This window comes from Aethalodelphis obliquidens, unplaced genomic scaffold (assembly GCF_003676395.1).
Source record: "Aethalodelphis obliquidens isolate GAN/ISIS:26980383/991018 unplaced genomic scaffold, ASM367639v1 scaffold7, whole genome shotgun sequence".
In the NCBI taxonomy this organism is placed as follows: Eukaryota; Metazoa; Chordata; class Mammalia; order Artiodactyla; family Delphinidae; genus Aethalodelphis; species Aethalodelphis obliquidens.
The window spans coordinates 50,063,930-50,078,820 of record NW_020837951.1 but is presented as its reverse complement, the minus strand read 5'-3'; the positions used below and the strand labels follow the sequence as shown (position 1 = coordinate 50,078,820).

General features: G+C 36.4%; 1 protein-coding gene across 5 annotated transcripts in view; it reads left to right on the top strand.

The window, feature by feature from the left end:
* Window positions 1-14,891, top strand: part of PIP5K1B (phosphatidylinositol-4-phosphate 5-kinase type 1 beta) — a 321,872-nt gene that overhangs the window by 215,200 nt on the left and 91,781 nt on the right. For all 5 annotated transcript variants that reach the window (XM_027105737.1, XM_027105735.1, XM_027105733.1 and 2 more), the window contains 3 exons: window positions 1,137-1,220; window positions 1,344-1,392; window positions 4,247-4,331. In XM_027105737.1, coding sequence (XP_026961538.1) covers window positions 1,137-1,220; window positions 1,344-1,392; window positions 4,247-4,331 — 218 coding nt within the window. The remainder of the gene's footprint in view (window positions 1-1,136; window positions 1,221-1,343; window positions 1,393-4,246; window positions 4,332-14,891) is intronic.

The following is a 14,891-nucleotide window of genomic DNA, read 5'->3' as shown; positions in this document are numbered from 1 at the left end:
TATTACCATTCTTTCACCCACATGGTTTCTTTTTTCAAATGGCTCCGTTTTTTAACAATGGCTAAAAATGTTTTCATCCCTATTTACTACATATTCAAAACATCCACCACAAACAAGGTGAATATTCTTTGAATTTGAATAAACATGTATTTAAGCAAATACATGCTAGAAGTTATGTCCGCAATTCAGAGCTTTTTATGTGCATAAGAGGATTCTGTTGTCCTAGTCCTATACCCTGGCAGATGTGATCTCTTGCTTCAACAAGATGTGATAGTAACTGCAGGATTAGTTTGCATGTATAAAAAGTGCACATTGACTAACAGAAACAATTACAGTCAACGATTTCAGTAATTTTCTTTGGTTGTGTCACGTGTGTGTACTTAGCTGAGCAAGGAGACTGAAAGAAAGAAATCATTTCTCCAACAATGACTAAATAACAGGCACATTTCACTTTTATGAAGGAAATTCATACATATTAAAGATTTTTTTAATCCTTCCTATAAATCCATCTAAATGTCCAATAACTCATTAAACAAATTATTCTGTATCAGTATAGTGAAGTACTATACAGCCATTAAAAGCACATTAGCACTGAATATGAAGAAATGTTCATCATTTAGCAAGTGAAAAATTCAGGTTATAAAACATGATAAATTAAATAATAGCTTTTGTGTATTAATAAATATACACACACACAGGAAAGATGTACCAAATGTTGATAGTGTTTATCTTTGCATCCTAGGAATGGATTCTTTATATATTTTTTCTTTGTGCTGTTCTATATTTTATTTAAAAATCTCATGGTAAGTATATAAAAGTTTTGCGTTTTTGATGAGCAGTATTTTGAAATACTTTAAAATTCTTGCTCTTGGTTTTAAAGTAGGAATGATTTTTTAAGTGAATTCTTCCCATCCAGCTCTTCAGAATTGACAGCTATGGTGTTATTCTCCTTCAGGGGAGGTACATCATTCTGGATTCCCAGGAAGACTTTAGCTGAAGCAAAAAAAAAAAAAAGATGAAGGGAGAGAGAGTCCAGGATTCTTAGAGACTACCCATTTTCATTTACAGTCTATTTATTAGAAATGATTTTTAACTTCCTATTCATATAAATTTTTTCTCTTTTGCTCTATTCACAGAATGGGAGGCATTCCAGCTAAAAGCCATAAGGGAGAAAAGCTACTTTTATTTATGGGCATTATTGATATTCTGCAATCATATAGGTAAGAAATTTGGGGAAGTAGTCTTTTATTATTTCAAAATAAATGAGTGAAATGTTCTGAAAATTCACCAAATGGGAGTGATTTTATCTTCTTATTTTTATTTTTCTGTCCATTTATGTTTAGGTTAATGAAAAAGTTGGAACATTCCTGGAAAGCTCTTGTTTATGATGGGGTAAGTGATTTATCATGCTCCTTATTAAACTGTATATTTTTCTGATTTCTCAGAGACTTCAAAGTATGTCTAGGAAGCCATGTCACTTGAAGAGGAAAGGAAACAAAGATCTTTATAAACTCAGAGTCTCAGGCTAGCAGATTGGTTCAAATCTAAGAACAAAGACAACATAAATGTGAATAGCTCTTCAAATAGAGGCCATCCAGCCGGTGACTAGGTAGAGGCCAGAAAAACAAAATGAGGTCTCGTTTTTATGTGCAATCTGCAGGGCCCAATTATGAGATGGTGAGAAAAAGGAGGAGACTTTTCAAAGACACTGGGAAGACCAGTAGGGCACTTGAACTCAAGTTGTCCCAAGACCAAGCTTCAGAGGGATTTGAACCCTACTTTGATGGTAAACAGCCCTGGGCTTGAACTCTGCGTTCAAGCCACTTTACTAGCCATGTGTCCCAGACACATTGCTTGCTTGTCATCTCTTAGCCTGGTTTCCCATTTGTAGCAGAAGCCTAGTAATAGTACCTCGTACCTGCCTCATAGGCTGATGTGAGGGTTAAATTAAATAATGCCCCTTAGTGTTCAACATGGTGCCTAACATAATAAGGACATAGGAAGGGAAAACTTTTTCGGTTGTGTTGGATTTATACATGACAAAGGCTGACTGACATGAGGATGTCTTTTGGACCCAGAAGTGGCATGACTGAAGAAAACCATCGGTTATCTAAGAGCAGCCTCTGTCTCTCTCTCTCTCTGTACACGCACATGCACGCGCACGCGCGCGCACACACACACACACACACACACACACACACGAGACTTCCTATCTAGATGTTAAATTTGAACTTCCTGCTGTTGACAGAACATTTATGGCCTCAGCCTCCCTCAGTTAATAACTCAAAGTGACACTTCCAGAGAATATATTGGTCAAAGATTTGCTCACACATTTTTTTAAGATGTTAGCAGATGCTTTCCTTTGAAGCAAAGATAAATTATAGATGCTATTCTTCTCCTTTTTTGGAAAAGAACACCCACTTTTTCAGTTCTGTGGAAGACTGGGAATAACCTTTCAGCATGAAAGATCTGCATTTTGTCCACAGGCTAAGGAATGACCTTCGACAGAATGCACTTTTAAACAACAGGTTCACAAGTTTGTTTCTGAGAATCAAACTTAGGCTTGTTATTCAAATCAAAGATTCTTTTTATGAAAAGGCCAAGATGGTAGGTTAATTTTTTTTCCTTCTAGCTGAGAAAAGTAGCAACTACATTAATGCCTTGAACATGGAAGGGAAAGAGAGTAAACACCCTCTGTTTCATTCTCCTTCTGTTTATTGACACAATTTCAATTCCCTGTTACCAAATGAGATTTGTGCTCTGAATGGCCTAGTCCTCTATTGGTCAGATGCTTCTAAGGAGCCCCTACTTTTGTCTAAATAAGATATATCTTCTGTTTTTTGGTGTCTTTTTTTGATTACACAAATATATAATCAGCATCTCTGTGCTGATTATATATTTGTGTAATTATAAGCAATAATTAAGACTTATTTTTGTCTTTTTACAAAAGTGCCTCTTCTTTAAACACTGCTTCTTCATACCAAGGAGAATCACAATCTAACTTCTCTTGGAAAGCAAGAATCTTAATCATCTTGCATCCTACATATTTTTAAATGATGGTACTTGTGAATTTGTGTCCACTTCCAACAGGAGCTGACTGAATACTGGGGAGAGTGCATGTCAAAACAGTGGGAAATTTTCCACCACATCTGCAGCATCACTGATAGTCTAGGGGACCATTTTAACTTGGCAAAGAGGGTTTCTCCATACTGTGTCCTTCGTAACTCAATCATTACAGAATTACCTTATGCCTCATTGTAACACCCAGTTTCACAGATGAAAAGACTGAGGCACTGAGATAGTGTCTTTACCCAGAACCACACAGCTTTTTAAAATTAGAGCTAACACCAGAACCGGGTCTCTGGATTCTGGTCCAGTGTGTGTTTTTTCTTCTAAACCCATCACAGACACTTTATAGTATCTAAACGTAAATTTTTAGAAGTTTCCCTGTTGGACGCCATGAACCTGAAATCAAAATGGAGCACTAAATAAGCAAATTTACTATTTTTAGGAAAGTGTATCTTGGATAGTAAATAAATGACTACTGAATAAACATATAGAATTAGCTCCTTCATCCATCTTCTTTCCTGGACTTGTAATAAAATGCCCCCTCAGTCCTTAAGACTCCTACCAAGCATGAGAGAATTAACAATTTAATTCAATTCAACTCTATCTAATTAGTAGATAAATTGAACATAACAGGGGTCATCAGTCAGCCTTGTCTCCTAGGAGTCTTCCCGGTGTCTACATACCTTATTATTGGGAAGTGAAACCAGCAAACTTTTTTTTTTGCCCTCTATCTCACTCTTACTTTAGGGCTGTTTTGCTCCTTTATGTCCCCAGTTTTTGTTCCTGACTGAAAGTGATATGTCTTTATTCCAGATGACACTTGAGGCACTGGCTTCCATGTTAAAAAATGGAATTTAAAAGCCCCTCATGGCACACAGTGGAACAAGGATCAGCTGTTTGGGTTTATGAAGCAGAGTCTTTGCTATCTCACCCCTGCCCCTCTTAATGCTCTGTTTCACCATGAGTATCTGGAACCTCTGCTCAGATTGAGCCTTGTGCTTCCTGCCCCAACCCAGCTCCTGGGCACACAGCATGTGGGCATCACTCTTTTGTGGCTCCCAACATCCCCACCTTCTGGTTAAGGACATTGGCTAACAGAGAGCCAACTGCATAGAGCTTTCCTCTAGCTTGAAGCAAACTGAGAGGTAAACCTCTGGTACCTGATTTGTCTTTTCAGGACACTGTTTCGGTTCATAGACCAAGCTTTTATGCAGACAGATTTCTAAAGTTTATGAATTCCAGAGTTTTCAAGAAAATTCAAGGTAAGATTTTTATGAATTTCTTTTTTTTACCTTTAGCACTTACTGGCTGACTTCACTTTGTAAGATTTTTATTGGAAGAGTTGGGACTATTTATCTCCCAAAAGTGGTAATCACTTAGTAACTACGGTTAAGTATCCTAGCCAGGTATTTATTGATGCTGTAATCATTAAAGTCTAATTTTGTGCTGGAAAAAATTATAAAGTGCCTAAAATCCAACCCTATAATATATTGGTTAAATATGTTATGATACAGTTAAATAATGGAATAATATGCAACAAATAAAAAATGATGTATTAAAGGTACATTTAGTCCTTATAGCTAGCTTCATTCACATATATATAGTTATTGGTCTGCATACCTAAATGCACAACAAAATTCTAATGGGATATATAAAAATGTTAACAGTAGTTATTCTCATGGAGTGTTCTCCAGAATAGACCATATGTTAGTCCTCAAAACACATTTCAATAGATTTTAAAAGATTGAAATCACGCAAAGTGTCTTTTCCGATCACAATGGAATGAATCAATAAAGAGTGAAAACTGGAAAATTCACAAATATGTGAAAATTAAACAACACACTCTCAAACTACCAATGGGTAAAAGAAGAAAACACAGTGAAATTAGGAAAAACTTAGAGATGAATGGAAATGAAAATACACATTCCTAAAACTTAGAGGATGCTGCAAAGTCAGTGCTCAGAGGGAAATTTATAGCTATAAATGCCTACATTAAAAAAGAAGAAAGATCTCAAATCAATACCCTAACTTTAAACCATAAGGACATAAAAAAAGAAGAGCAAACTAAACCCAAAGTTAACAATGGTTATTCCGAACCATGAGATTGTGTGGCATTTTCTTTTTCTTTACATCAATATTTATCAATTTTTCCATAATGGATGTGTATTATTTATGTAGAAAATTTTTTAACTATATGAAAAGGAAAAAGTAACCCTGTTGTTACTTATGTTATTTTATCATTTATGTATTTTGTGGTCCAATTTCATAACAATTTAGCACACAAAAAAAACTGAAAGAGTAGAATGTTCATATTTTGTATTTATATAAGACAGATTTTTTTCTTATAATATTTATTGGAGTTTTTTGTTAATGAAAGTAAAACAATTTCTTTTTTAAGGCTTTTTTTCCCAGCTTTATTGAGATATAATTGACATATAACATTATGTAAGTTTAAGGTGTACAGTGTGATGATTTGATGCACATATATATTGCAAAATGATTATCACAATTAGGTTACTTAAGACTTTCATCATCTCACATAATTACAAATTGTGTGTGTGTGTGTGTGTTTGTGTGGTGAGAACATTTAAGATCTACCGTCTTAGTAACTTTCCAGTGTGTAAGACAGAATTATTAACTATAGTCTCCATGCTGTATATTAGATTTCAAGAACTTATTCATCTTATAATTGGAAGTTGGTCCCCTTCGACCAATGTCTCCCCATTTCACCCACCCGTCAGCCTCAAGTAACAATTCTTCTACTCTCTATGTCTATGAGTTCAATTTTTTAGCACATGTAAGTGAGATCATACAGTATTTGTCTTTCTCTTTCTCGTTTATTTCACTTAGCATAATACTGTCACGGTCCATCTATATTGTCACAAGTGGTGGGATTTCCTTATTTTTTTCTATCCATTCATCTGTCAGTGGACGCTTAGGTTGTTTCCATGTCTTGGCTGTTGTGAATAATGCCTCAGTGAACATGGAAATGCAGATATCTCTTCAAGATAGTGACTTCATTTCCTTCAGATACATACCCAGAAGTGGGATTGCTAGTCATAGGGTAGTTCTCTTTTTAATTTTTTGAGGAAACTCCATACTGTTTTCCATAGTGGCTGCACTAATTTACATTTCCACCAAGAGTGTACTAGGACTACCTTTTCTTCACATCCTCACCAACATTTGTTATTTTTTTGTCTTTTTGATAATAGCCATTCTGACAGGTATGAGGTGATATCTCATTGTGGTTTTGATTTGCATTTCCCTAATGATTAGTTATGTTAAGCATCTTTTCATGTATCTGTTGGCCATCTGTATGTCTTCTTTGAAAAGTGTCTATTCAGGTCCTTTGCCCAATTTTTAATCAGATTATTTGCTTTTGTTACTATTGTGTTTTATGAGTTCTTTATGTATTGTGAATATTAACCCCTTATCTGATACATGGTTTGCAAATATTTTCTCGCATTCTGTAGGCTGCCTCTTTATTTTATTGATTGTTTCTTTTGCTATGCAGATGTTTTTTAGTTTGATGTAGTCCCACTGGTTTATTTTGCTTTTGTTGCTTGTGCTTTTGGTGTAATATCCAAAAAGTCATTGCTAAGATCATTGTTGAGGAACTTTTCCCTATGTTTTCTTTCAGGAGTTTTACAGTTTCAGGTCTTATGTTTAAGTCTTTAATCCATGTTGAGTTAATTTTTGTGAGAGTAAAACCGTTTCGATGTAAAAATATTGGAAAATACAAAGAAAACCATAAAGATTATTTGATATCTCACAACCCAGAAATATCCACTATAAATATTTTTTCTTCCAGTTTTATTGAGATATAATTGCCATACAGCACTGTATAAGTTTAAGGTGTGCAGCCTAATGGTTTGACTTACATACATCATGAAATGATGAGCACAGTAAGTTTAATGACAGCCATCATCTCACAGAGATACAAAATTAAAGAAATAGAAAAAAGTTTTTCCTTGTGATGAGAACTCTTAGGATTTACTCTCCCAACAACTATCCTTTATAACATGCAGAAGTGTTCGTTATATTCACCATGTTGTACATCACATCCCTAGTGCTTATTTATCTTGTAACTGGAAGTTTGTACTTTTTGACCACCTTCATCCAATTCCCCCTCCACCGCCCACCCCCAGCCTCTGGTAGCCACAAGTCTGATCTCTTTTTCTATGAGTGTGTTTAGTTTTGAAGTATAATCGATCTACAACACTGTGTTAGTTCCTGTTATGCAACAGAGTGATTTGATATTTTTATACATTTCAAACTGATCACCACGATAGGTCTACTTATGATGTGTCACCATACAAAGATATCACATAATTATTGGCTACTCCCTACACTGTACATTTCATACTCATGACTCATTTATTTTGCAACTAGAAGTTTGTACCTCTTAATCTCCCTCACCTATTTCTCCCACCACCATCTGCCCAGCAGCTACCTATTTGTTCTCTGTATCTATAATTCTGTTTCTGTTTTCTTATGTTTGTTCATTTGTTTTGTTTTTTAGATTTCACATATAAGTGAAATCATACAGTATTTATCTTTCTTTGTCTGACTTATTTCATTTAGCATAATACCCTGTAGGTCCATCCATGAGGTCACAAATGGCAAGATTTCATTCTTTTTTATGGCTGAGTAATATTCCAGTGTGTGTGTGTGTGATCTTCTTTATCTATTCATCTATTGATGGGTGAGCACATAGGTTGCTCACATATCTTGGCTGTTGTAAATAATGCTACAGTGAACATAGGCATGCGTGTATCTTTTCTAATTAATGTTTTGTTTCCTTTGGATAAGTATCCAGCAGTGGAATTGCTGGATCATATGGTAGTTCTATTTTCAGCTTTTTGAGGAATCTCCATACCGTTTTCCATAGTGGCTGGTCAATTTACCTTCCCACTAACAGTGCCTAAGCGTTCCCTTTTCTCAACATCTTCACCAACAGTTATTATTTGTCATCTTTCAGATAACAGCCATTTCTGTTGGCATCTCTGTGTCATCACTGGAAAAATGTCTATTCAGATCCTCCACTACTAATATTTTCACATACTTCCTACCATCTTTATTACTGTGCTTTGTATGTTTATATAAAAATGGTAGCATAGTGGTGTACAATTTTATGTATATGTCCTCTATTTTTCACATATTATAATATGAATAGTTTCCCGTATCACTGTATATTGTACAAAGAAACCATTTAAAATTACACTACAACATTAAAATTATATGGGTATGCCCTAATCTATTTAAGATTCTATCATTTGGACATTTACATTATTTCTCCTTTTTCTAACGAGTATTTTTGTGAACATGATTTTAGATAAATATGGTGTCCAAGCTTATGACTATTTCTTTAGGATAGATTCCAAGAAGAAGTACTAAGGGTTTAAAATGCAGATAACTGCACAGAATGATTATGCCACTCTAGACTTCCACGAGAGTCTATATTCTTCTAGCCTTTAGCCAGAATTATTCTTTTTAAATTGTGCTACTTGGATAAGTAAAAGATGTTATCTGGTTGTTTTATTTTGTATTTCTTAAGAACTGGTGAAGTTCAACCATTATTCATGTTTATTACCCATTTGTAGTTCGTTTGAGAATTGAGCTTTGTAATATTCGCTCATTTACATTAGTGTTTATTGTTTTTCCAAATGATTTATATGAACTCTACACGTCAAAGATATCAATCTCTTTTTTTAACCTTATTTCATTCTAAGAAAAACTTTTGTTTCGCATTTGACTATCTCAGTGGTATCTTGAAATTGGTCTCAAATTGAGACCACTACCAATTAAATTTTCTGTTTAAGGTCTTTTTTGCCTAAGATGGACCATAACATAGTATTTATTCAGCCTGCAATCCTGTGTGAATACCAACTTGGTTCAAATTTTGAAGGAAGATTTTCTGCCTCTCTTTACCCTTTGCCGTGGTTGAAAATCATGAGTTTCCTTGTGGTCCCTGGGAGGTTTATGGAGGATGTAACCCATGGGATCCCAGGTTTAGTGAGGCTCCTCCATGAGATTCCCCATGTTGGGAGTTTTTGCCTTCTTAGTAGTATATAAATTAATGGTGCAGTCAGTGGCATCCTCAATTGCATGAAGTATGGTGTGAGTTGTGAACCTTTCCAGTTTGTATAGTTTATCATGTTTTTGATGTAACAAGTCTTTTACTTCTCAAGTAGTCAAATCTATTTTTTTCCCATTTTGATTTCTTAGTCTACTTTTTATAGCACCTTTATTCAGGTATAATTCACATATCAGGAAATTCACCCTTCTAAAATGTGCAATTTGGTGATTCTTAGTATATTCACAAAGTTGTACAAACATTACCACTATCTAATTTTAGAACATATTTATTACCCTGAAAAGAAGCCCCATATCCATTAGCAGTTACTCTTCATTCCTTCCTCTTCCCAACCCCTGGCAACTACTCATTTATTTTCTGTCTCTATGGATTTGTCTATTCCGAATATGTCACATAAATGGAATTATCCAGTATGTGGCCTTCTGTGTTTGGCTTTTTTCGCCTAACATGATGTTTTCAAGGTTCAGCCATCTTGTAGTACTTTAGGTTTAGCCATCTTGTAGTACTTTATTCTTTTTCTTGCTGAATAATATTCCATTGTATGGATTTAACACATATTGTTTATCCTCTCACTAGTTGATGGATATTTGGGTTGCTTACATTTCTGGCTACTATAAATAATGCTGCTATGAAAATTCATGCACAAGGTTTCTGTGGACATAAGTTTTCATTCCTCTTGGGTACATACCCAGGTGTGGAAACACTAGGTCAGATGGTAACTCTATTTAACATTTTGAGGAACTGCCAGCCTCCTTTCCAAAGAAGCTACCCAATTTTGCAATCCCACCAGCAATGTATGAGGGATCCAATCTCTCCACATCCTCCCCAACGTATGTTACTATGTGTCTTTTTCATTTTAGACATCTAGTGAGTATAAAGTAGTATCTCAACGTGGTTCTGATTTGTGTTTTTCTAATGACTAATGATGTTGAACGTCTTTTTATGTGCTTATTGACCCTTTATATCTTCCTTGGAGAACTGTCTATTCAAATACTTTGCCCATTTTTAATTAGATTGTCTTTTTATTGTTGAGTTGTAAGAGTTCTTTATATATTCTCAACACATGTTTCTGTTATCAGGTGTATGATTTACAAATATTGATTTAATTTATAGTATATGGTGTGAGGTAGGGTCCAAATTCATTCTTTTGCATGTGGATATCCAGTTGTCCCAGCACCATTTCTTTTTTTCTTTTTTTTTTTTAGCGGTACGCGGGCCTCTCACTGTTGTGGCCTCTCCCGTTGCGGAGCACAGGCTCCGGACTCGCAGGCTCAGCGGCCATGGCTCACGGGCCCAGCCGCTCCGCGGCATGTGGGATCTTTCCGGACCGGGGCACGAACCCGTGTCCCCTGCATCGGCAGGCAGACTCTCAACCACTGCACCACCAGGGAAGCCCCCAGCACCATTTCTTGAATGGGCTCTTCTTTCCCCCGTTGAATTATCTGGGGTTATTTTCAACAAGGATTATTTTTCCTTGTTGAAAAATCAGTTGTCCACAAATATTAGGACTAATTTCTGGATTCCCCCAGGTTGGTCAAGAACCTGCCTCACATCCTGAGTCCATGCCTCCCTGAAGGTCACCACAATTTACTCAGTTACCCAAACCAGACATGCAGGCATCAAGCTTTGTCAAAGCCTAACCACCCATATGCAGTCACTTACCAATACCTAGTCTCACCTGGAAATATCAAGAGTTCGTCCCCTTCTTTCACAGCACCTCTCCTAGTTCAGCCATTGTGATTTTTATGGTTTTGGTTTGGGCGCTTTTTTTTTTTTCACATAAAGTTGTGGCCCTCATGTTCCTCTCTTACCTCCAGTCATATCCCCTTCCAATCCAATCTCCCCCAACCCCAGCCAGAGGCATCAGTTTAAATCTCCTCTTGCTAATTTCCTATTTAAAACCCTTCCATGCTTAAAAAAACTTTTTTTCTTAATAAAAACTTCAGTGTATTTCCTAGTACACAAAATCCTAACTTCGCTTCTGAGTCCCTGTGTGATGTGGCCTCTCTTTCCCTAACTGTGACTTTTCTCACACCCATTCCATGCTCTACCCTACCCTCAAGCCTCCAGCAGCTCTGAGTGCCCTGCAGTTACCCCTAACATTCCAGGCTGCCTCCACGTCTGTACATGTTCTTGTCCCTTTGCCTGTAGTGATCTCCATCCTTCCCCTGGTCTTCCTTCACATCTCAGCTCAGATGATGCTTCCTTCACAGCAGTTACCATACTCTGCTATAGTAAGCTGTTGTTCTATCTCCCCCACTTGACTTTGAGTTCCTGAAAAGTAGGGGCTGTGTGTGGTTCTCATATATATTCCCAGAAGCTAGCACATTGTAGGCCCTCAATCATTATTTGATGAATAATTGAATGAATGAATGGACTTTTCATCTACTACCAGCTTTTCAAAGGGTAGCCATTTAATTAGTAAAGTTGACAGTTTAAAATACAACTTCCAGATCCTTTATCAGCTATGATTAAGTTAAAGCCCTTAATTCCTACAGTCATACTTTCTTTTTTATTTTCTGATTGTGAAAGTAATACATGTTTATTATAGAAAGGTCAGAGGAACAAAATACAGATTGAATTACAATAATGAAAATGTATTACCCAGAGAAAGTCACAATTTAAACTTGGGAATATAAATTTCCAAATATTTCACTAAGCACATACACGCACATTCACATACCCCTTCTGTTGTGATTTTATTTAAAAAAATAGTTTATTACTCATGTTAGCTAAGTTTTACTGCAGCAATAAATTAACTCTGGATTCTCAGTGGCTTAATAAAACAAAGATTATTCCTTGTTCAGACTTTCCCAGCACAGGTTGGCAGGGGGCTCTGTTCTACTCAGCCATTCAACGACAGGTATACTTTCTTTGTATGTGAAAACTTCCCCTCCCCACCCCTACCCCCAAGAAAACAATACTTGGTCTTCAAGTTTCTTTTTTTAAATCATTTTTTTTAGCCTTCTTAAATCTGTTATCCCACCCCAGAATTGAGTCATGCTGTCAATGTAGTAATGTTTGCAAAATCCTATAATTCTTTCTGCAAATATTAGTCACTGTAATGTTGGAACCTCACTGAAATTCTCTACCCAGATAATGTGTCTAGAGTACTAAAACTTAGTTTCCTGAAAGGAATAGAATAGTACTGATACATTAATTAATTAAAAATCAACTGTCCTAAAATTTCAGAACAATAGTTAATTCTTTCAACCAACATTTGAGTACCTATTATGTACCTAACACTATGCTAAGCATTAATAATATAGAAAGCTTTTTTTAAAAAAAAATTAAATTCCCTCGGTAATTTCATGGTCCGTTTTGGGTCAGGGATTGTAACATGTAAAAGATTTATAATGTAATAAAGCAGCTGTTAATAGAGTTTTTGCATAGGCTACTGTAGGTACACAAAGAGAAATAAAACCAATCTTCCCAAAGAGAGCTTCACAGAGAAAAGAATATTTAAATTAAGTCCTGAAACTATAAGCCAGCGTTTATTAGGAAGAGAGGCAAGAAGGGCATCTCAAGTAGAAGGAACAGCATGTACAAAGGCCCAGGGGTAGGAATGAACATGGAGGTTCAGGGGATGGCAGATAGGTGAGCTGAAAAGCAGTTAAGGGTAGGAGCAGTTGAGTAGCGGGATGTAGAGCTGGAAATGGACACACGATACCTGTCACCATTATTTAGCCAAAGACAAGTCCAAGAGTTTCTGTGGACAAAAGAAAGTAACCAGCAACCCAAACCATCCTTTGAGATTTTCCAGTCAAAACAATTCCCTGATTAGGTGCTCACCTCCTGGTGGCAGTAACTTTCCAAAGTCTCCACAGCCCAGCCAAGTCCAAACGCAACAGCTCTAGGCTCTGGAGAAGAAGGAGCTTGGCTCTTTGCTTGATGTTTTATATATTCTCCAAAGACCACGCCCATTCCCTCCAATTGATAGAGTTATCAAACCTTACGAAAGGTATAGGTGCACATGATTAGATTTTTACAGAGTTGAAAACACACCCTGATGCCAATGATTGACGCCAAACCTTTTGAAACCTACTGAATTCAATTGCCACAACCCAATCTCTGGTATAAAAAAAAAAAAGTCACAACTTGAGTTCATATTTGTAATCCATGAAATTGTTTGGAAAATAAATGATCTCCCCAAATATGAAAAAAAAAAAAAAAGTCCCTGAGGTATTCAATTTCTGCAATATTCAAGTCCTTATCCACTGAATGAGGCTCAGATAATTCCTTTAAGGAAGATTGACCATTTAAGACAAAAGTGAAGGCTTTCTTTAGGTGCCATCTGGTCCTGGCAGGGGTTTGTTTTGGGGTCTTCTCTGCTGTTCATTGTATGTGATGCTGATAATGAGCAAAGAGCTATTTCCTTGGGGGGATCTTGGCCTTTGGTCCATGATAAGCCACAACAAGTACAGACAGTGGTCTGAGCATCTTCCCCTCATTCACTCTTCCATGATGCTGCCAACATTCTTCTGATCCTGGTTGTTTCTCAGTTTAGAGAATTAGCACTGACCTAAGAACTATGCAATTCTCAAACCTTTTGGTCTCAGTGCCACTTTACACTCTTAAAAATGACTGAGGGCCCCAAAGAGCTTTTATTTATGTGGATTATAGCTGTCTATATTTAACCTATTAGAATTTTAAATTGAGGAAAATTTTAAATATTCTTACAAGGTAACAATAAAAAAAATTGCATGTTAACATACGTCAATATTAACAAAAAAGTAAAAAATTTCTAACAAAGTAATTATGAAAAATAATTATGTTTTCCAAAACAAACAATTGCTTGGGAAAAGTGGCATTATTTTATATTTTTTCAGATCCCTAATTCTGGCTTAATAGAAGACATCCAGAGTCTCTTGTATGCTTCTGAATTCAGTCTCTGTGGTGATACCACAGCTCATGTAGCATCTAGAAAACTCAGGAAAGTGTGGGAGTGAGGAAGAGAAATAACTTCTTAATATTGTTAAGAAAATAATTTTAACATCACAGACCTTCGAGGAGAATTTCAGGGATTCCTAGCAGTCCCTGAACCACATTTGAGATCCTCTGACTTAGAAATTTTAAAACACAGTTGACCCTTGAACATCACAGGAGCATTAGGAGTGCCAAAGCCCGACACAATGGAAAGTTCACATGTAACTTAGAGTCGGCCCTGCACACGTGTGCTTTCTCAGCATCCAGGGATTCAACCAACCCCAGATCATGTGGGACCATAGCATTTGGTATTGAAAAAACTCCATATATGAGTGGGCCCACACAGTTCAAACCTTTGTTGTTCAAGTACCAGATTCAAACCTGGACTGGATTGAAAGGTGAGAGTTGGGAGTTTATGAAAGCTAGCAGATAGAATATTAAAGCCAAAGCCAGCATATGGATAATTACTTCACACCTGTAAAGCAAGTGTGACCACTGTTTTGATGAGATGAGGAATTTAAAAAATGACACATTTGGTCCACTTATTTGCCACTAAAATCCATTTGATCCGTTTTTAAACATTCCGAGTCTCCTCCCCTCAAAGAAAAACAAACTCTAGTTTTATCTTATGCCTCCCTCACTTTAACCAGAAAATAGGATGCCACAGAGCTAGGAAATGAACCACAGTTAGGCAACTTCAAAGACACCTGGGATTTCATGGTTTCTAGCTCTGTGACCTTGAGCAGGTCACAGTTTCTCTGCTCTCAGTTTCTGGACCTGTAAAAGGGCCTACCTCCCT